Source organism: Anneissia japonica, unplaced genomic scaffold, assembly GCF_011630105.1.
Source record: "Anneissia japonica isolate Jap-2015-1 unplaced genomic scaffold, ASM1163010v1 scaffold287708_len1499824_cov190, whole genome shotgun sequence".
NCBI lineage: Eukaryota > Metazoa > Echinodermata > Crinoidea > Comatulida > Comatulidae > Anneissia > Anneissia japonica.
In genome coordinates, this window is record NW_022752295.1 from 627,248 (window position 1) to 651,184 (window position 23,937).

Consider the following 23,937-nt stretch of genomic DNA (forward strand, 5'->3'; position numbering starts at 1 on the left):
ATATATATACTGCAACTGGTTATCGCTGGTATATCTAGATAGCGTCATTACGTTCTACATCTTACCGTTGTCGTGCAATCGAAAGCTCCCTGCTGTTTTGTTTAACTGCACTATTTTAATATTGTGTACGATCGTTTGATGATCAGTAAAATCATACTGTAGGTAAATACACTTCAGGTCAGTTTAATACAAAGGCCTATGCTTAGTGTTAAATTGTTGTCATTGAGTTAAAGTCGGGTGAGTTCGCAGCACCATTTTTTGTCACGTTGTCGTCTAATCGACTCTAGAGAACGAACTTCGACTAAATCACAAATTCTCAAATGCCTATCTAAATATCTTAATTTCGACTTCTGAAAGGCAAATTTAATGTTTGTTTATGTGCATAAATGACACAATATATAAAAACAAAATACTGCAGGCTTACAATGGTTTTTATCCATGAACTGTAGCACGAGTTACAAAAACAAAAACCCCCCAAAACAATTTCTCTTTTATCTTTGTATTAGTTATTAGCCTAAATTAGTCGAAGTAAAATATACCGTAAAACTTCGAATTGAAGCCCTGGGCTGCTTCTTTTTGTTTGGGAACTTAGGATGGGCTTCTTTTCGAGGCTACTCTTGCAAAGTAAAGAGTGCTCCTTTTCAAAATAAATGCGGTAAATTTTGGGAATTACTATACTATAAAACTTTAAATTTAATCTGTACCATGGAGTGTCGGTATTAAATCAACTAAACTGCTGTACCAATGTTGCTTTGAAATTATTGTACAACATATGTACTGTACCATCTCGAAAAAAGCCCATGATCTTCAAAAGAAGCACATGGTCTTCTTTTCTAAGCTACTTTTGCAAACTAAAGAGGTGGGGGGGGGGGCTTTCATTTCGAGATGGGTTTCTTCTCGAGTTTAAGCTCATTGGGCATCTATTCGAGGTTTTGCGGTAACATGATTTCGTGTTTCAGTTTTAGTACGAAATCTAAGTATCTTTTTATTGTTGGAGCCCGTTTTAAAGCAAACATTAGCTTCTAAAGATATTAATCCTCTTTTATGAAATTCTAATGTTTAATTTTCAGTGTCTACATTTTGTAATTTGAAATCATTAGTATATGCTATTACTGTATTGGTTTATTTCAACAGTTATTAGCGAATAAAATCAAAATTATCATGATGTAAAGTATTTTTCCATGGATAGGAATTATGTATGTTAAATAAATACATACATATTGAGAACAATATTTTGTGATTAACGAATTTATATAGTGAAACTGAATACAAAACCGGGTGGCATGAGCGTGAGCGAAGTTCAACAGCTTACGAACTAGGCTACTTGTCCAGCGGTTCCCCATATGGCGCGCCGATTGATATAAAGATACAAGGATACAAGAATCATTAATTTCGTCTATAATTATAGAAAATGTGCTTTCGATTGGCCAGTATGTTAAGAAGTATGTTAAGCACATTCTGCCAAAAGTGACCACACGTGACTAATGTAAATCCCACTGGAATGCATCTCACAACTGTTTGACATTGTAGCGTGTCTATGTTCTCTCATCACAGAAAGGATAATTTTGCTTTGGGCCATACATTCTGTTACACGACTAGAAATTATGCCACATTTCGCAATACGTACTTTCATTTCGACTGTATTATTAGTTCTGAAACATTAACGACACTATCGATTGAGCTACGGGAATGCATGGAACCCTGGTTATATAGGCCTATATTTAAAATCCGACAGAATTAGGCACTGTTAGTGCATGAGTTATAAGATGGCCAGATTAAAGAAATGGCACAACCGTTTTAAATATTTATAGAATTTATAGGAGAAGCGGATGATTCCATTCTGCCCAAGTTCTCTGATATCTCTATTAGATCCCACATTCTTACATATGCTAGATTAATTATTGATGTTTGGATACATTATACAGGGTGCAAACTTACAGGCGTATCTAGGGGTGGGCAGTGGGTATACTCGTTCTCCTAATCACGCTCAAGTAGTTAAAATCACATCAAATCACCTTAGTTTGCGAGCTAGCACCGCTAACTTAATCATCAAGCCCCCATTTCAATTACACGCCTCTCCCATTAGCCCCTTCCCATTTTAAAACGCAAACTTAATCATAAATCAAAATGAACTAAAAAAGTGGATGACATAGTTGAATGATGTTTACGACATCGGTCGAATGTTCCAATTTGCAAAGAAATAGATCCACAGGTTAAGATACATATAAATGTTGATAGGTAGACGTTCTGGAATGAGTAAAAAGCCATTAACACATCACGAGAACTCCTTAAATTGATTGATATTCCTGTTAGTGACCTTACATGGAAATCTTTTCGCCCTCTATTGATGTTCTCCCAGGATTTCTAATCTTAGTAAGTGAGGAAACGTACAAATGTACATTCTACACTGTATTGTTATCTAACGGTTAGTGTTCAAGATAAGTTTTCATGACGACACATTCTATTCTTGCAATATTTATTAAACATGTTACTGCAACTGTTGTTGTTATTATTTTTCTTCATTGAATATTGCTGCTTCTCTTGCTATCGTTATATTTAGAATTTTAAAAAGTCTCCTAAACATACAAAGGTATAATAAATAATACCGTTAAAATATTATGCTATTACTGTTAAATTAACTGGCATCTTTAGTTACCGAATGTTATGAATTTTTAAAATACGTAAACACTTGGTAATAGCTAAACAAATGACAAGATACAGATGATCTATTTTTATATCTAAAACATCCTGGTGCCAGCTTTCTCTATATTATATGGTTAAACTATTGATTATGTTAAAATAGCGGAAAGGCGGTGAAATACAGTAGTTGCACTTTTATATATTACTAAACAGCATGGAAGCGATGACTTACAATTAAGAATTAAGCGTCTAATGCAATTTCTCACCTTTATTAACATTCTTAAAAACAGCAAATGATCAGTTTTTTTTATATCTTCTTCGTTGACAACATCAATAACAGGACTACAATTATTAATGTCTTCATTTTTATCGTCATCATGTTATCATCATAATCTCCACCATCATCATTTTCATCAGTAGCGAACACGGTCGTCGATTGGTGGGAACAGGGGGACACGTCCCCCACTTTTCAAAGGTTGTGGGGGGGGGATCATATCAATTCCCCCCACCCCACTTTTCACCAATCGTCAATTTAAAACCCCACTTTTCAAAGCTAGTGGAATTACGAATGACTGTAATGAATTTTGTCTGTTCGCTTGTGTTTTGTCCCCAGGGCGGTGCGTACCCGTAACAAAAACGCAATTGTTTGTACATTTCGTATCTCAATAACCACTCCATCGATTTTATAGATGCAAACATTTATCAGAGTCACAATTTATTGTGAAAACAATGCACAATTGGCGTTGAAATTAGAAGCGTGTAAACCTGTTAGAGATGCCCTACATTTTACAAACTCAAAAGTACTCAATTTCGACTACAAAAGATTTAGGCCTAGGCTATTCCTTATTGAATTAAGACCCGTATATAGTTTTTTATATCATCTGAATACATGATTCCTGTTTCTCCTAATTTCCAAAACAATTTTAGTCAGTCAATCCAATTTGATATAGCTGTTATACAATAATTATACAGCCCATGACACCGATACCAGTGATACCAGTGGCGGATTAAATGGGGGAAGGGGGAGGGAGTGGTGAGCCGGCCCGCCCCGCCCCCCCCCTTTAGATTTTTCCAAATTATTTTTTAAAAAAATTAAAAAAGGAGGAAAATTATAATAAAATTTAGTTCTGAGAATGCCATTTCCGGCCATCTAGGTGCCAAAATCATATAATAGCCTATTCTCAGTACTCAGCCCCAAATTATGATAAACAATAAGTCTGAGAATGCCATTTCCGGCCATCTAGAGGTGCCAAAATCATAACTATTTTTTACCTCAGCCTCAACCATGGTGGGGCTGAGGTGGGCTAGACCTTCTATCCGTCAAATAATGAAAATTCTGACTAATGTTTTGTGTGCTTGCTATTCCCCTAATCCTGTTTGATGCTAAATTAGATGGTAGTATTTCCACTCGTAATACTACCGGTACTTCCACAAAAGTGAAATTTGAAAAGAAACCTCTTTCAAAATTTTAAAAAATAAATCAATTGCATTCTTCAAAATCAATTAAATACCACTTATAAAAATGCTCATCTGAGCTTCCGGAGGCTTCGCCCCTAGACCAATACCGGGGGCCCTAGGTGGCCCCTGGCCCCCATACAAGACTTGGGATTACGGCCCAAAACTTCATTATTTATCAATTTGCCTCCTCCCCCCCCCCACCCCCACCATCAACCACGGATCGACGCCTGGGCTTGGTAGCGAAATAATAGTTAGCTATAGCAGCTTCTTATCATAATCATCACCACCATCATATCAATACAATAATTTGTATCCTTAATAAAAATCGTTATTGATAATAACAATCTTCATCATCATTATCACCTTCAGTGTTATTCGTAATCGAAATTAATACACGCAGGCCTATCTATATATCAGTCACCATCTACTTCATCATTATATTATCAACCATATTATCAGCCATTTTTTCATAATATTAAGGCTTAATATAATAATCGTTCTCGTTATCATTCAACATCATTATCGGCATTATCTTCTTTGTCATCACATTTCTTAATTATATTACCATATTGCTTTGCCTTCATCATCATCAACATCATAATCATTAAATCTCATCATGTCCATCATAATAATTCCTATTCATTAATTATTGTCATCATTATCTTTGTCATCATCCACATTCACTGTCTTCATCATCATCATAATCAACATTGCAATCACTGTCATACATCATCATCATACTTATTACCATTATTATGAACAACATAATTTTTAAATTTTCCGGATTTTATCGAAAATTGGAAATATACACCATAACGGACCGAACTAGTTCTCAAAAAACTATGTTTGTTAAATCAATCAATGACGGTGAATTGTGATCATTTGCATGTAAAATTAAATGACGCTTGTCATGGTATAGTGCTTACAAATTACGAGTTATCACTCGCATCATCCATTTATCCTAGTCATCAATAAAGGCAACACGTACACATATGCTGCATCGACTATATTAAATTTTGAATATAAATGTTACGTTTATATTATTCATATGTATAGCTTAACATAATAATTATTGGTTAAATGACGAAACATTTTATAACCGTTTCATTTTATACTACCCACTCTAATGAAAATAAGCCTAAATTGGCTAATTCGATGCAGTCAATGGTCTTTGTGAGGGGGATATCGAGCAATACCGGTAACGTAATTATCTTTACTTCTCATTGGAAAAGACCTAATATAAATTAAAACATTGGAATTTGAAATACACCAAATTACAAATTAGTGTTGAATAGGCCTAATTTAAATGTATTGGAAAACGTTGATGCAATAGTTTCAGTGTATGTAATCCGACTAAACAGAGTGCTTATTGTTTTTTTTTTAAAACCACTTGCCATTTTTCAAGGCGTGGACCGAAAATAGGCCTACATATTTAGTAGGCCTGCATAACGCAGAAATTAGAAGCATTGCACTCGCAAAATCATACGCAGACTGCGCATGATCAGAGCGAGCAACTCAGTGCCAATTTGTGGAAATGCTTGTATTGCGTAAAGATAATTATTTAACCAAATTCATTAAATTCTCAATTATGAGTGAATACAATTTTTTAATGTTTCTTAAATCGAAAATTTGTGAATAATACGTATCTCCCTTTAAAACATTTGCATTTAATTATAATAAAATATTTCGACGGATATGCACAGTGATTATTATTATCCTATCTCTTATTCCAGCCTCAGGCGTACAATACAAGTAATAAATAAATCGCCATTCTTCCCAACATAGAGAACATAACTAATAAGACTATCATAATGCAAAGTAACGATTTCCACTTTAACACTTTTTTTTTTTGTGTCACACTGTAGTAATATAGTAGCGGTAGTAGTAGTAGTAGTGTATAGTAGCAGCAATAGCAGTATACTAGCATATACACGTGCTCTGCACGGTGTTGATTGAGTCGGGAAAGGTGGCGATCATGTACATTGTTGTACAATGAGGAAGTTGAGGAGGCAATCGTTGTTTTTAGTGTCAGTGTATTTGTCCGAAGGTCTTTTGGCCCGAAGGACCTTTGGTCCGAAGGTCCATTGGTCCGAAGGGCCTTTGGCCCGAAGGTCCGTTGGTCCGAAGTAATTCAAATATAGACAAAAATATATTTGAAAAAAAAACACATGTTCGGGACCACCATGTAGGTCTATATTGGCTAACAATATACAATTATTGCTAGCATGACTTGTCAGCTGAGTTAATGTATATTATACAACAAATTATTAAAAATTGAAAAGATTCCAAGCGAATGGAATGTAAGTATAACTTCCTAATGTTGAAAGCAGGAGACAGAAAAGATTTTAATAACAAAAGGGGAAATCAAGTAACTTCCATTCAGTGTTTGGAAAATCTTAAAAGCTTTATTTACTTATGGCCGATGGGAAACAGTTAACTTTCTCTTTTTTACAAAGTAGACGCATTAAAAGTGGCGGCGAAAACATGGGGGGGGGGGTAAATGAAGGGCAAGGTATGATTTTTTTGGTGACAATTTAGGGGTTTCAGAGGGTTATTTAATCGATTCTAAATAGATAGTCTACTAATATGTAGAAAATACATACAGTATATATTTTTTTCTCCCCGACGAATTGTGTTTTTTTCTACTCTTCTGGGGTGGGGGGGGCAACAAATTTTCTAATGGGAATTTTTCCCTACACCTGTGCCCGCCTGTAGTGCCACCACTGCACATTAAAAGCAACTAAAAGAAGCACTAGACATGATTCGTATCATAGTACATTGAGTTTTAATTCATAATACTACTGGTAATAATTGAACTGAAATTCTCACTGGGAACCTCTCCCTATCCACGATCGAGAGAGGAATTTTTCTGATGTGAGTTAGCCAGATTTTCGTATATTTCACAAAGTAAAGGAAATATAGGCCTATATATTTTTTAATGGTGAGGCAGCGAAAATGGATGCGGGAGGTGACAAGAAACTAGTATTCTTTTTTTTGTACTTGGCCTTACATGTTGTTAGAGAAAATATTTTGGAATATTGTTTTAAAAAAGTGATCTTTCTTAATTAACTCCATAAACTGTAAGGAATTTTTTACTGCCGTAGACGTATAACCTGCATTCCTGGAAAAAAGGTCACTAATTCAGACCAACGGAACTTCGGACCAAAGACCCTTCGGACCAATGGGCCTTTGGACCAAAGACCCAAATTCGGACCAAAGGTACGCACCCGGATGTTAAGGTTACAATGTCATTATTTTTCCGAAGGAAGTCTTTGTAGTTAATGTTTTGAGTGTATTTGCTGCACACTGTAGCCATTGTGAGGAATTATTGTGCAGTGTCATCAAGGGTGGATCCAGAATGTTTCAAGTGGGAGGGGGGGGGGGCACACATAAGTTTCAGAATAATTGAATAAGAGAATAGCACATATATTGCATTGAAATTTAAAAAAATCTAGTGGCAACGGGCACCGGGAGCCCTTCCCAGTGACGTCCCTCTCCCCTACTGGATCTACCCCTGTTGCTTTGGGCTACCCTCTTGTAAGTGTAAGTACAGAAATATACAGTAGGCCTAGCCTAGTTGGGCATAAGAGAAGTGTTTGTCTTGAATCAAGGTGGATGCATGTAAGTAAGGCTTATCCGAACTGACATTTAAAAGAACTCGTAAACATCTTCTCGACGCGTTTACGTAAATTCAAGGTAGGGCCTATTGATTGGTGGTGGTGCTGGCTTGTCCCTATCTGTCTTAATGCACTATCCAAATCGACCCGGATTCGAGAGATAGAGGACAGGCCCTAGGTACGGTATGCTAACTACACCTGAGCCTATGCCCCTAGGTCTAAGCCTATCTCTGATCGACATTAGGCCGCGTCCAGGCTCAGAGCCTAGGCCAAAGCCTATTAGGCCTGTGTAGGGCTAGCCGGTATGGTTAGGCCGAGGTTATATCATGGCTTGTGCCCTGGTGTATCTTTATTTTTACCTGATCGACTTCTAAAACATGCCATTTATTGCTGATATTTTGTGCCATAAAACTGCATGCAGTATAATGCAGTGGGTACTCCGAAAAGGCACGGGAACATGAATTGTCACCCATTTTATTGACGAACGTGAGAAGTACTGGGCGGTGAGTGGTGACGTAATGAAGCTGCAAAATATAGACTGGTTCTTTTACGGCCTGACTCGATAATTTTAGACCTAAGCATTGCAGTACAGAATAGATGTGATTAATTGTATTTACGTGGCGTAAGCAACTTGCGAAACAGGTACTGATTTTCGGTGGACTTTGTTTGGCTGTTTTTTCGTTGTTATCCAATATCCAGCCTTAAAAGTAGCGGAATGTGGTCGTGACATATAGAAACCCCAGTGTATGAGATATGAGCACATTCCTGCCAGCGGTTTCAGAGGAGATAGGGGAAGTTTCGCGGTGGCGATTAGCAGAATTAATGGAAGTAGTAGTAGTAGCAAGCAGAAGCTGCGCAGTAAAAATAGCATTAGCTTAGCAGTCAGTATAGTATTAGTATTAGTTGGCTGGGCTGTGATTTGGACGCACGTTCCTCTACAGAATTCTCCGCTCCTCCAGACACTACTCATAACAAATTTGCAGAGCGATTAATTACACTCCAGTGAGTGAATAGCACCATTATTCCAGCTAGCGTTCCAACACTTAATCGTTAGGCTCCATAATTAACCTTCGCTTCCCTAGCATCACCCTCCCTCCCCCATGTCAAGATACTAAAATAGGACCCTCTGCCATTGATTAGGCCTATACCATGTGTGTTCAAGGCCTATAGCGCATTCCTGGTTCTAGACTAGATTAGTTTATAGTTAATTAACTGTGACATTCAATTATGCTTTATGCATGTTGATTCTGCTCATGTAAATGTCAACAATGCTGTATTAGCAGTCTACCAATAATAGGCCTACACGGATATAATACAAATTTTGAAAGCATTTGGCTTTGAAATGACAATGCCGTAGGCTTCCAATCCCATGACCGTATCTCGTTGATGTCGCTTCTGTCCTTAAGCAAGGAAGACACTTTACATTTCTGTCTCCCTGTCCTGAAATATTGAATGGGTACCTGGAAGAATGTAAATGTGGTATTGGAAAATTTATCTGGAATAATGGGAAATATTTGCAAATCTGTGTAGACGATAGTTCATGCGTCTATTCACCAAAGTAAAATGACGGTGCCATCATTATACACCTATATTATATATTTATTTTATTTTTATTTATTTAAACTTTAATAAAGATACAAGGTCCCACAAAAGACAGCGTAAAAAGTACATAGAGCACTTGTAGTAGTGGGACATGTGCGTATTCTTGGGTTTAGTTTAGTTGTGATTGGTCAGTTGTATTGACACCCTGGAAAGGTATAATAAGTAAATGTCTGCATTTGGACATATTTTTGAAACGATATAGGCCTACAATATAATTATTACAGTTAGCATTATCAATATTTACAGTTGTTTAACGCATTGGTGAAGGTGTTGGCAAATGCAGAAACTGACATGCATTACATGAAGGTTCTTTTATTGTGTTCATTGAGCTATTTTAATAAACCTGAACAATAAATACAATGTTTATATTGATTACTTGGTAATTTTATGTTAAAGTTATTGGCTTTGAAAATTAAAACGATACAATATCTTCCTTGCTAACATAGGTGCATTAATAATATCGCTCTAGTATTCTTTGCATAAACCCTTAAATTGACAGGTAATCAATTAAAGTACTTACAACAATATGAAAATTAGCATTGAGAATTGAGAACTTAGGCCTATCTGATATTTTTTTAATGCTGTACGATTTGATACTATAATTATATATACCAGAGGTTTTCTTTCTCTAATTATCTAAAGTATTTTCCAAACTATTATTGAATTTTAACAATTTTACTGCATATAGACTTATATAATTCATAACAAAATTATTTAAAAAAAATGCCAATACAAACAGTACCATAATAATTACTAAGGCACAATATTTAGCATTATGTCATAATACAGGAACAAACTACGTATGGCTTATCCAATTTTGGATTAAGCTTACACAAAATCTTCAGCGGAATTCGAAAACTAGATACTTCTATTCAAGCTGTTTAAATATCTACAATATTTAGTCCAGATAATTGCCAATGATTCTAAAAAAATAATTATTGTATATTTATGATAATAACGATAATTATAGTGGTAAAACATGCACGTTGGTAAAAAATATTTATATAATAAAAACAATAATTAAATATCACCTTGAAAAATAGTGCAGATGTTTTGTGTAAATTAAATCAATGAAACCAACAATGAAAAATATACATAAAAGGTCATAAATGTGTAAGTGTAAAGCCTTTTTTGAGGTTTGCATACTAGCGTCAAATGGTACAGTAGGCATAAAACATATATACTGATATAAAACATATATATATGGTAATAATTTGATATACACGACGATGTACGATAGATTTTTTGATAGAGTGCATTCAAAATATAATACACTTAAGGACATTAACAGCAACAGTAGGTTGGTGCCAGAGTACTACAGTCATAATATAATTATAATATATATATATATATATATATATATATATTTTTCTTTTGTTAGACCTATGCCTTCTAGGCGTAGCTGTTTGTATTGTCTTACTATGTTCATTGTTTCATTATGCCGTCAGTACCGCCGTTTAGGCTTTACCGATACCACCGCTTCTTTTGTATATGTTCTCTATATAACCCTGTAACCATTCCACTATCCTATCAGTACCTGATGATGACCTATGGTCGAAAGTACTAGTACAATAAATATTTTATTTTGAGACAGATACAGAACTTTGTTTGACTTCTTATTTTTATATACCTATGTATATAGATAATAGGCCTACATATATAAATGTATGCATCTGTATAAACTTATATTTATCACATAGTTATTGTTTTTATTATTATTGCTAATATTAAAAATGCTAGACTATTGTTAAGAATTATGTTTTTACCCTACATGACGTGTTATCGTACTGAATGCTAGGTACGTTCAGAAAAAAATTGCAAAAAGTAAAGCTTATTCGGTTGGGAATCGAACCTACGACCTCCAGGTAACTAACCTGATGTCTTAACGACTAGATCACCTCAGATTATCAATAATAATAATAATAATAATAGTAATGATAATAATAATGATAATAATAATAATAATAATGATAATAATAATAATAATAATAATAATAATAATAATAATAATAATAATAATAATAATAATAATAATAATAATAATAATACAGGCATAGTGCAGGCATTAACATTATGAAGTTTTTATCATATAATCAAATAATAATAAAAATAATACAAAGTGCAGAGACATTAGCATTATTATCATACACCAACATTTCATCCTGTTCGATAATGATGATAATATGGTATATTAAATTGATTATACCATTAGTTTTGTAAACGAATTGAATAAATATAAATCTTTGATGTTAATTGTGTATTATGTCATCACTTGTTTGTTAAAGCTATTTCAGTCATTATTAGAGGAAATGAATTCCGTACGTTTAGTTACAAATATAATTTATAAAAAATAAATTACTGTAGCAACTACAGCACGATAAGGTTTAAATGATGCCCGCCAAAATTGATGAAAATATATTAAATCAGTATATCTTCTCTGAAGTCAATCCCATATGGATTCATAACAATTACACAGATGCAACTTGCAAGATTAGAACAATTCTTCAATGTGCATTAAATCTATTTCATCTGAGAGTGAATTTTACAAAACGGAGGGAAGTAGTGTATATTCATGTAAATTGGAATTGATGTTAAAGGTAAAATATAATCGAACTGAATTCATATAAACTTGGTGAATACACAATATTAAGCCTGTTTCATTCGTGTTTTTATATTTAATTCTCTGGTTTAATTATATATTCATATTAAAAGTTGAGTGCATGAATGTATCACTGCATGCAGCACATACCGAATTGAGAACAAAGTTGTTAAAAATTATATTCAAATTAAAATATACGGATACAAATTGCAAAGTATAAAAGGAAGCGCAACAAGTGAAAGATAACAAGAAATGCCCTTTTGACATTAGAGTAGGTGTTTTTTTTAAATATTATACTGTACATAGACTTACAGTGTATAAATGCTCATGTTCCTACTTTCAGTAAAACTACACCTTTAGATATTACCAACAACAGTTACGTAATCGCCAGAAGATCAAATTCAACCATAACATTTGCGATGTCCTGACCGTCTGCTGGGTAGCCGGTCAAAATAGCTAATAGGCCTACACAAAATATCACATATCATGATCGAAATAATATTTCGATCATCAAATATTATTTCCGGTCTCCATTTAGAGGCGTTTGTAGAAGGAAACGCTGCTATTATTGATTAATGCACAGTGAAACTTTAGTGCGATCCAAAAGCCTTTGATGAAACGCTTTTTAACGCAACTTTAGACCAATCACCTTACAGCATTCGTGCTTGCAACTTTATTTTTGATTTATTGCAATAAGTCGTCGTAATAAACATGCGTTTTGATGAAATTGAAAATTATACTCAGCAATTTAGAGAAAGAAACATAAAAACTCTCAAAATACAACATAGTCACATAGACCTAAGGGTATAACTGCTGAATACAGTGAATATAAGTCATCTGTGGTAATATGTTAAGAAGAACCAAATGAATATCGAATTGTATAGTACAAGTTAGATAGGTCTGGCTGTTGGCATCGCCAAAGCCAAAGAGGTTCAGATGACTGATTAGTGATGCAATTTACTGTCACTTAGGTCTCTTGGGCTTAACTTATTAGATTAGAAGTGGTAACCCTACTGAACCAGTATTATGAAGTCAGATATTATCATTTTGCCTAAAGTCAAACGAGAAAGTAATGTTCCTTCTTCCTACACTGATGACTCTGGTTCAAACCCGCCAGCAAAAATTCCCAATCTCATTTTGAAATATGAAAAATACAATATACAAATGAACCCCTCGTTTGGGAAACCCCTATAAGGGGACAGTTTTCCGTGAAACGAGGGAATATATATCGTTTAACAATACGGCCAACCCCTATTAAGGGGAACTTTCTGAGTGTGCAAAATGGATAAATCAATACAATTTAACCCCTATTAAAGGGAGAGCCACTAGACAGTGATTCAGTACACTTTTTGACAATTCTGTCCGGCCATCTGAGTGTTGTATTTTGCTCTCTGTTATTTTCTGTTTGTCAATTTTAATGTTCTTTGCGGAAATGTACACCCTGTATAATACACTATACCGTAATTATAATGCAACTGTATAAAATACATCAATTAAATGAGCATATTGTTAAAAACAAGGTTTACCAATCTAGCATTTTCTTATGGGAAAACAACTTTGTATTTTCATTATTTTTACCATCAAAATGTGTTAAAATTTTCATTTGTTGTGCTCAAAATATTTAAAAATCTAAACTTAAATTGTCTGTGACCCCTCGCTGTCAAATGGGTGCCATAACCCACCGTGATCACGGATGCTTGGTTCAGCATTCTGATTCAATGGGCAAGTAAAAAAAACAACGATTTAATTGAGAAACGTAAACTACAGTACGCGTTCAAAAGGACATACGTATTGCCATATAAATCATGTCAGATTAAATAATATTAATACAGAGAAATAACAACAGTTATTTCTCTGTATTAATATTATTTAATAATAATATTAATACAGAGAAATAATATTAATACAGAGAAATAACAACAGTTTTTCTTAATTAAAAACTTTTCATGTATATTCTAACATTGTTTTTAATGATAAAAAGCTTATGAATTGAAATATAATTCCATTTATTTATTTATAATCACATTCAACGGCGGGGAAACCCACCACTTACAGAATTAATCAAAAAAGCTAAAATATAAAAAAATAGCAACTTTACACAATCTTTAATATTTTAGTACAAAAACATTTAAAACTATTAAAGAAAAGCTCAATGGAATTATCTTTTTCAACACAATGATTAAACAGTCGACTAATACCGGTACGAGAAACAAAACCATTTTTTTTTTGGTAACATTGACTCTACAATACGGGACATATAACAGATTACATTTAGAATGACGGGTACGGCAATCAACAGCTTTGACACGAAAAGAAAACAGACAAAACTGGAATTCATACAATTATACATAAATTGGAGATCAAACAACAAACGACGAGAATCAAAGGAGGGTAAAGACAAAGGGGACAACGACAAGAAGAATAAACAATCCTGGACTTTTTGAAGACGGGTGCATTAAGTAGACGAGAAACAATTAGACACAACACTACAGTACTCAAAATGAGGACGAACAAGAGAAACATATAAATTAATTGAACTAGAAGAATTTTTTACAGAATAAGAACTCTTTTGAAGAGAAGACAATCATGCCGGTATTAAACATAAAATACATTGTATTTTGACTATAGAACGCAATCTGATTCTGTATAATAGTAGGCTTACTAACTTTTTAGCATGCTCTAGCATCAGTGGCGTAGGGGTCTTGAAATGGAAGGGAGCTGATGGGGGTAGGAAGGTAAAGTGGGGGAATCGATGATTATGTGAGGGGCTAACACGCAAAATAAGGTGATTTGAGGTGATTTAACTACTTAAGCACGGATTTGTGGGCGGGGGCGTGACCGGGGAATGGGCGAGTATTTTTTTCGGGGGGGGGGGTGCTTCCCCATCGCATATCCTAGATATGCCAATACCTGGCATACCCTGCAATTTTTCATACATAGAAAAATATTATTGTACAGCAATATATTACTATAAACCTACTGAACATAAGGTACAGATAAGATTTGTTGGTTTTTCTATTTTTTAAGTGTAGAAACCTCTTTGACATTTTAACTCAGCTCAATTATTTCTTATTTTGTTCTTAATTTTTAAGAAATTTCAGCCCCAGTGTTCTTATAAATGTGTTCTTATTTTTAAAAAAAGTGTACTAGTTCTAACCCATTTTCCGTATAACAATGACAAACCATTATACTGTAAATTATCATTTTGTGTCCCCAAATAGGTTATTCTAATATTTCATCATAGCATGTTGGTTGCTTTGCTTGTACACTCATTGAATTTATTAAAAGTATTAATTATTGACGAGTAGAATCTCGGCCCTTTGTGGAATGTGGGATTGTAGTAGTGTATAGGCCTATGTGACATATAATCAAAAAACTGTTCAATGGACAAGTCTATTAAAATACATGGATGGCAAATATTTCCATTTGGATATTTCCTCATTTTATAAACGATTACCCCAAGCTATTTTCATAGATTGTACCTGGGATATGGGGCTTTTATACCCCCGAGAGTTAATCTCTTAATTTTGTTCTGTTTTCTTATCCCATATAAAGTCAAAGACAATATTATATATACATCAAACCAGAATTTTGGGCATTCTATATTTTGATCCAATAAAAAGCTCAATATTTAAAAAAATATTGGTAATTAACATTGTATATCGAATCAAGAAACAATATCGGGAACATATACAACTTCTGTAGTATTAATTACAAATCTGTTGATTTTTTTAAAATCATAAATGAGTTATTTTTTGCATTGCAAATTATGTTTTATAAATTATTCATAATTTAACTAAGTCATTCTTAGGTCAATTAAAGTAAAATTATAAATAATCTATGTCATCATGGTATAACATCATGCCAAAAGCCCTATTAAGGGGACAATTTTATGTTTTTGTTTAGTGTACCTCATTTAGGGGATACCACTATTAAGACAACAATATTTTTTTTTGTCTCGAAGGTGTCCCCTTAATAGGAGTTCTATTGTATTACCATATTTATTCGAATAAACGCCCCACCAATTCTAGACCCTTATTTGGAATAATCGCCTCCCTCGAAAAAAACTCCCCGGAGCGTTTACATTTCCCTCAAATAATCCCCCCCCCCAAAAAAAAATTAAAAGTACTCAAACAAATCTAATGGAAGCAACATCATTCTCAGCACAATTCCAAAATAATTACATGTTTTTTTAACCTGGTTGGGATCAATAAGTCTTTATAATCACGCAATAACACATTTTGACGGTAATTATGTGTTGTTAATTAATTCCACTTATACAGTGGAATTAATTGGCGTTTCTTTGAGTGTATACACCCAAAAAATAAACGCGTCCCTCGAATAAACGCTTCCTCAAAACCCCTTCTCAACAGTAAACATCAGAGGGCGTTTATTCGAATAATTACGGTTAATTTCTACCATATTTACAAAGAAAAGTCAATTTATATAGGAAAAAGTTCAAATTCATTCTATATGCTTGCATGACACTAGATGGGTTGGTAAGCCTCCAACAGGTTAACTTGTTCACAAATAGGGGAATACTGGAATAGCCGCGGTTTCTTTTTTTTTTTTTTTTTTGCGTCACTCCTTTTGCGTTAAGGCGATCTAGTTTGAACCTAGCTTAACACATCACGTAACATGTCACTTCATTGTGTGACGCTAGATAGTAAAAGGCCGGGTGGCAACGGGCCTCGAGATGGCAACAGGCCTTGAGTGGCAAATGGTCACAGTGGCAAAAGGCCGGGTGGCAACGGGCCTCGATGGCAACAGGCATTGAGTGGCAAATGGTCATAGTGGCAAAAGGCCAGGTGGCAAATGGCCGGGTGGTAACTGTCCTAGGATGGCAAAATGCCGGGTGGTAACCGGCTGGGGCGAGGGAGGGGCGGCAACAGGCCGGGTGGCAGAAGGCCAGGTTGCAATGGACCAGAACCCGCACATGCCCATCTTTCAAGGCCAGCTGCTAGCTCACCAATATTTTAGGCCAACCCTAGTGTTATTTAAAATATAAATCAAAAGTACATTCTGTAAAACTAAAATTAATATTCTATTCACACTTCTGATGCATATAACCTTCGTGTGCATAAATGCTAAACGATTTACTCGACCTTCAGTCGGAATATTCTGGATATTGTATGTGGAATACACGTAACAGTTTTTAATAATACTACGCCGGGAAAAACAATGGAGCTCATTAGTGTTTTATTACTAATATACGTGATGTTAAGGTGACTATAAATTTATGCCAGATATTATTCAAGAAAAATCACAATTTATTTTTTGACTGAACCATTTCAAACGTAGAAAAATATGATCCAGTCAAGGTTGGAGAAAGCTTCAACCATTCAGTCTGTTCAACAACAATTTGGGCCTACGGTGTAGTTTGAGATCTAGAATTATTACTAAAGTATCTTTTCGGAGATCTCGTCTTGTTTACTCCTCCTTTTGTAAAAGTCCTACCGTGGACGCTTTCTATTTCTGATTCCTGGATATTTATTCCACTGATATTTATACTGCAATGAATTGATCATTAATATGCGTTACCTGCAAGCTATCATGAAACTAACATGAAAGACAACCCCGTATGTATAGGCATATTGGTATAATATACGTATCGAGCCGTGTACAGTATTTACATTATGTGAACGGTCTGACAATAACGAGGGTCTATACACTGTTGCGTAAATATATCTTTATATCGTTATGCAGATAAGTTTTTATGAGTGAAGGTGATAGAAATATTACATATTCTAATACAATATTCCCAGCGGTTTTTCTCAACTAGATTAAAATGACAGAGTTTAAATTCACATTCTGAACGATTTAACAATGACATAAATGTAAACAAAACTGAAAATATAATGTTCGATACTGATAAAAAAAATTAGGGTCATTATAATGTTTGGTTAAACTTACTTCCTTACACATAAGGATAAGAACTAGGATGAAGATAACGATAGTGATGCTACTTTTACGGCTGAAATTGCTTAATAAGAACAAAATAAGGCTGAGGAAAATGTCAAATGAGGTTTTTATCTATAAATAACAGTGAAACAATATAGTACTGCTGTACAAAAACAATTTTCTTTGATTGAAAAGTGTGTGAAATAAGCCTGGGCAAGAAGAAAATCAGAACACTGAGCCTGTGCAACATTTTACTGGTTCTTATAAAGAAAAGTGTATGAAGCAGCGAGACTCCAACCCTTAATATATCCATTAGTATATTCCAAGATTGTATCGCTGCTGTTTGACTTTCAAAATAGGATAGGGTAACAGTAATGTATTTTTTCAAAACCTTCTAAAATGAACGTTGACTATTATTTTCTTACTCTTATTACATGTAAAAAACGGAAAGGTACACTGATTAATCTCAGATAAGAAAGTATAATACATACACCAAGTATTGAAATTCAGGCCATCGTGTTGGGCTTCAACATTTTGACATTAAGTATGTCATCACCAGGATGATCATTCCTGATGATGACGTAATTAATGTCGAAATATTGAATTCCAACACGATGGCGTGTATTTCAATACTTGGATTGGATTGGATTTATTCGGTGTAAACACGAAACAAGGATAACCCATGAAAGTCTAAAGAAGACTTATTTCCAGTGGGGTCCTTCTGGTGGCGACAATCCCCTACTTTTGTCCGAAGAGTATACTGCGTTCTTTAACGTGCACATGGGCCATAATGCAAGCACCAACGGCTTTACGTCTCATTCGAAAGACGGTGCGCTATCGTAACTTGCATTTCAGTCCACTAGCTGAAATACAAGAAGAGCAGCGATAGGAATTGAACCGGGGACCAAGAGATCTTCATGGCACAGTGCTCACACAGTGGCTACCACCGGTGTAGCCGACTGAGCTAAGCTGCTCTCTTAAAATGTATTATACTTTCTTATTACATCTCGTCCTAAAGATTATAAAACAGGTGGTTTTCTTAGAAAAATACATTACTCATTCTACCCAATTATTAGATCAATAGTGTTTGTATTTTGAATGTTTTTATCTTTTCTTGTACTGTACATTGTCTTATCCAATCACTATGTTCGATTGCAATAAAGTTTAATTTGAATTTGAATTTAATAACTATTTGTGTTTGTGGGGTTGGGGGGGGGCAAGGGCGTATTTTCTGACCCTGTTTTGATTGGCCAGTTCTTCAGTTTGTTTGACACTACGAAAAGGTCCATATTGTGGAGATTGTAAATCTCGAGTAATATTTTTTATTTTTGTTTATCCTCGCCAAATACCGGTATCTCTTTAACACTGGTGATATGTACTAAATACAGTCTTCTGTGGGTTTTCTTCTTTCAGATTCACTAGAAGTGCTACTTGAAAATGGATTCGAAATAGGTGACGCCCTCCTGCGAGCTGTCGATGCCGAATTTCAGACAGGCATAAAAGTTATTTGCGAATATATAATGAAAACTGAACAACTTGTAAGTCTTTTTTCTCAACTATAGATATTATATAATAATAGCAATAATAACAGCAACAATCATTATTATTATGTTTATCTACTTATTTTACGTGCATACAGTAGCCTATAGGTCTAGAACATAGGAAAGGCTTCTGGACCTCCGCTACTTTAGATAAAAAGGTGAATAACTTACTATATACTAATTATTGCAACGTTTTCAATGCACTATTGGAATAGAAATCCAACTGAACCATATTGCCACCACAAGTAAATTTTGGAAGGCAATAATGGCCCATAAAAGTCTCTTTTCCAATTAGTATTTTCAAAATTTTAAAATAATTGCTAATTATAGTATTATTTTCCTATTTTAGTAGCTTTATCGCGATTAACTTTATTCTATAATGTAATGCAAACATACAGTGCAGTAGAGCAGCATTTTGGTGGAATTTGAATACACTATATGCAATGAGGCATGCCATCCTAAAAGTGCGTTCAATTAATCAACATGCGTGCCACCTGAGCCCTTTCTACAAGTACAACTTCGACAGTTATTTAAGCGGTTCCCTCCTAAAATAAAGGTGGTTATTAATTCCATGTCTTCATTCATTCTAAAGTTGAAATAAAGTATCAATAGCTCTCACCACACGGTTGACTGATATGCAGCGCGTTTATCATAATCATTACGCGCTTTCTGACTCGTGTTAAGTGATCTCGATTTCAGTTTTAGTGATAGCACAGTTTTATGTTATTATAATACCATTAGCACTAACGTGGTATTTTGGTGTTCTTAACATATTTTGGTAGAACAATAAGTACGTAATTATTACGTAAAATCTAGCTAAATAAACTGCAAACCGTGCTGCAACGTTGACTTTCTCACATACCCCCCCCCCCACCAAAGTCATTTTCAGAGTGAAAAAAATAACCTCATTTGTGCAATAATAGTATCTAGGCTCACAGACTGACTATTCCAGCAAATCATGAATCACTCTTTGTTCGACAAAATAAGTAATATACAACAATCAATGCTGTATTCTATATAGTCTCTAATCGGCATTAACGAATCTAGTTTAGTGTTCCGGTTCTCTCAAATTTACATCGATACTAATAGAAATTATTTTAGTTTTGGGGTTTTGGTTTTTTCTCCTTACGTTACTGTTATTTTCCGTGGTAATATGTCTTATAATTTATTAATAATAATAATAATAATAACAATAATAATAATAATAATAATAATAATAATAATAATAATAATAATATAACAATAATAACAACAACAACAACAACGACAACAACTAGCATATACCCGTACTCTGCACGGTGTTGAATGAGACGGGAAAGGTGGCGATCATGTACACTGTCGAATGGGGAAGTTGAGGAGGCAATCGTTGTGGATGTTATGGTTACCATATGTCATTATTTTTCTGAAGGACGACTTTGTAGTTAATGTTTTGAGTGTCTTTGCAGCACACAGTAGTCCTTGTGAGGAATTATTGTGCAGTGTGATCAAGGGTGGATCCAGAATGTTTCAAACGGGGAAGGGGGCGCACAACAGTTTCAAAATAATTGAATAAGCAAATAGCACATACTGTATATTGCATTGAAATTTTAAAATAATTAGTAGCAAAACGGAGCAGGAGCCCTTCCCAGTGACGTCCCTCTCCCTACTGGATCTTCCCCTGTTGCTTTGGGCTACCCTCTTGTATAAGTGAAAGTACAGAAATATACAGTAAGCCTAGTTGGGCATGAGAGAAGTGTTTGTCTTGAATCAAGGTGGATGCATGCAAGGCTTATCCGAATAAGGCCTACTGACATTCAAAAGAACCCGTAACCATAATTGTCTCGACGTGTTTACGTAAATTCAAGGTATTGATTGTTGGAGCTGGCTTGACCCTATCTATCTTAATGCACTATCCAAATCGACCCGGATTCGAGAGATAGAGGATAGGCCCTAGGTATGCTAACTACACCTGAGCCTAGGCCCCTAGGTCTAAGCCTATCTCTGATCGACATTAGGCCGCGTCTAGGCTAGAGCCTAGGCCTGGGCCAGAGCCTAGGCCTGTGCCTAGCTAGGCCTGTGTAGGGCTAGCCGGTATGGTTAGGCCGAGGTTATATCATGGCAATTGTGCCCTGGTGTATCTTTATTTTTACCTGATCGACTTCTAAAACATACCATTTATTGCTGATATTTTGTGCCATAAATCTACAATATATCCAGTATAATGCAATGGGAACCCAGAGAAGAGGTACGGGAACACGCTTGTCACCCATTTTGTTGACGTGAGAAGTACTGGTTCTTTTACGGCCTGACTCGATAATTTTTAGACCTAAGCATTGCAGTACAGAGTAGATGTGGTATTCACGTGACGTAAGCAACATGGCGAAACAGGTACTGATTTTTAGTGGTTTTTGGCTGTTTTTCGTTGTTATCCAATATCCAGCCTTAAAAAGTAGCGGAATGTGGTCGTGACATAGAAGCCCCAGTATATGAGATATGATCAAATTCCTGCCATGCGGTTTCCGAGGATATAGGGAAGTTACGCGGTAGTGATTAGCAGAATTAATATAAAGATAATAATAATAATAATAATAATAACAATAACAATAACAATAACAATAACAATGACAATAACAATAACAATAATAATAATTATAATAAAAAAATACCGTACTTATTCGAAAACGCCCCTGGACGTTTATTATTGAAAAGGGTTTTTGAGGGGTCTTTTATTCGAAGGAGGCGTTAATTTTTTTGGTGTAGGCCTACAATGGATACGTGATACTCAAATAAACGCCCCTTAATTTCATTGTAAATGTGGAACTACAACACCCAATTACCGTCAAAATGTGATATTGCGTGATCATAAAGACTTATTGATCCCAACCAGGTTAGTACAAAAAATAATTCTACTGGAACATATATAGAATGTGTTGAGAATGAATTTGCTTCAAATTTGTTTACAGACATTTAGCTGAGGAAGGCGTTTATTCCAAATGAGACTCTAGAGAGGGCGTTTATTCGAGGGTGTGGAAGGGTATTGAAATCGGGGCGTTTATTCTAATAAATACGGTAACTCTTTATTGTCCATTGATATAAACAAAAATGTAATTTGAACTGGCATGCTGTACATTTACAAATTTTAACAACAAAGGCAAATGCACAATAATGTATCCATAAAATAAACTATCAATACTCAAATTAATTCCACAATTAATTATAAAAGTATAAATAAACTGATTGTATAAAAATGTACAAATTTGAATTCTTAAAAGTTATCATTAATATATTAAAATTTATATACAGTATTTAAATTACATAAATGAGACAATTCAGGTTGCACATCTTTGTTAATAATTAACTGTAATATTGGTATAAAAATAATGAGAAAATATAATTTACAACAATAACAACAATATCTCTTTCTATTTGCATGTCGGCTAGTTTAGTTGTTTTGTGTTGGCAGTATTAGCGTATCTTATATTTTGTCAAATCCCATAATCACTGGCGTATTCCCGTTTGATAATCTATATATTCGCATAATGACGATCGTGTGGTGGCTATTAATGCTGCATTGCGTAATACGATACGATTATCTAATTACTTATATTGAACCTTATTTTTATATTTATCTTGGTGACAAAATGCATTATATGTGCAACTGTATTGTCTTATTAGATGCGGTATCGTTTTTAATGTGAACATAATGCAATATAGACCTAATTACATTTTGTGCAGATTTTAATGATAATTTCTGTCGATAAAAACGAAAAATTAATTGCAAATTGAATAATTAATAATACATTAATTAGAATTTGTTAATAGACGGTGCAACAGCAGACATGCAATAAATTTGAATATAATCACAACGGATTTCAATGATACCATTTAGGCAGGGCGTAAGTATTTTATTGTAAAAATTGGTACAAACATGTTTCAACAGTTCAACTGCCGTCTTCGGTGGAACAATACTTATAAGCGCTTAGAAGTATTTATAGAAGTGAACAAATGCAATGACATTTCATGGTAAATTGGCGAACTGAAGCGTATGAAAAAAGGCATGAATAAAGATGAAGAAATACATAAGACGAAATGGGAGGCGGAGCATTCATGTTTAAGGAATTGAAACATATCGGGGAAGAAAGGCATGAATAAAGATGAACAAATGAATTAGAATGACAGAGTTAAATTTACATGTTGTAATTGTCTATTAAGGGGGGGGGGCGGCGGCTCCCACTGTATATGCAATGCTTATTTGATAAGGGGTATTGGCAGAACTATTTTTGTGACGTGAATTTAAAAAATTGAAAAATAAATATGCATCATGCTCTGAGTGAAATAAACAAAATTTATCATCAACATAACGTTTGTAAAACAATAATACTTCACAATCATTGAATTGATTATGCCAATCTGTTCATGGTGCCCCATGAAAAGATTAGCAAGCACAGGAACACGCGGTGACCCTGTAGCTACCCCCTCAATTTGATCATAAAATGAGCCTTTAAATCATAAAATGCATTTGGGAATTAGCGAATAAAAACAGTTTCTTAAGGTTCTGCTTACATATTAAGTAAATAATTTGTTAATACTGATAGTTTTG

At 34.5% G+C, this 23,937-nt stretch overlaps 1 protein-coding gene across 2 annotated transcripts in view; it reads left to right on the forward strand.

The window, feature by feature from the left end:
• The window catches only part of LOC117122270 (transient-receptor-potential-like protein), a 45,133-nt gene that overhangs the window by 5,646 nt on the left and 15,550 nt on the right, over nucleotides 1–23,937 (forward strand). The window contains exon 2 of one of the 2 annotated variants that reach the window (XM_033267808.1): nucleotides 19,231–19,355. In XM_033267808.1, coding sequence (XP_033123699.1) covers nucleotides 19,231–19,355 — 125 coding nt within the window. Of the gene's footprint in view, nucleotides 1–19,230; nucleotides 19,356–21,618; nucleotides 21,726–23,937 lie in introns of those variants that run through there. The other variant, XM_033267809.1, reaches the window with a different exon arrangement.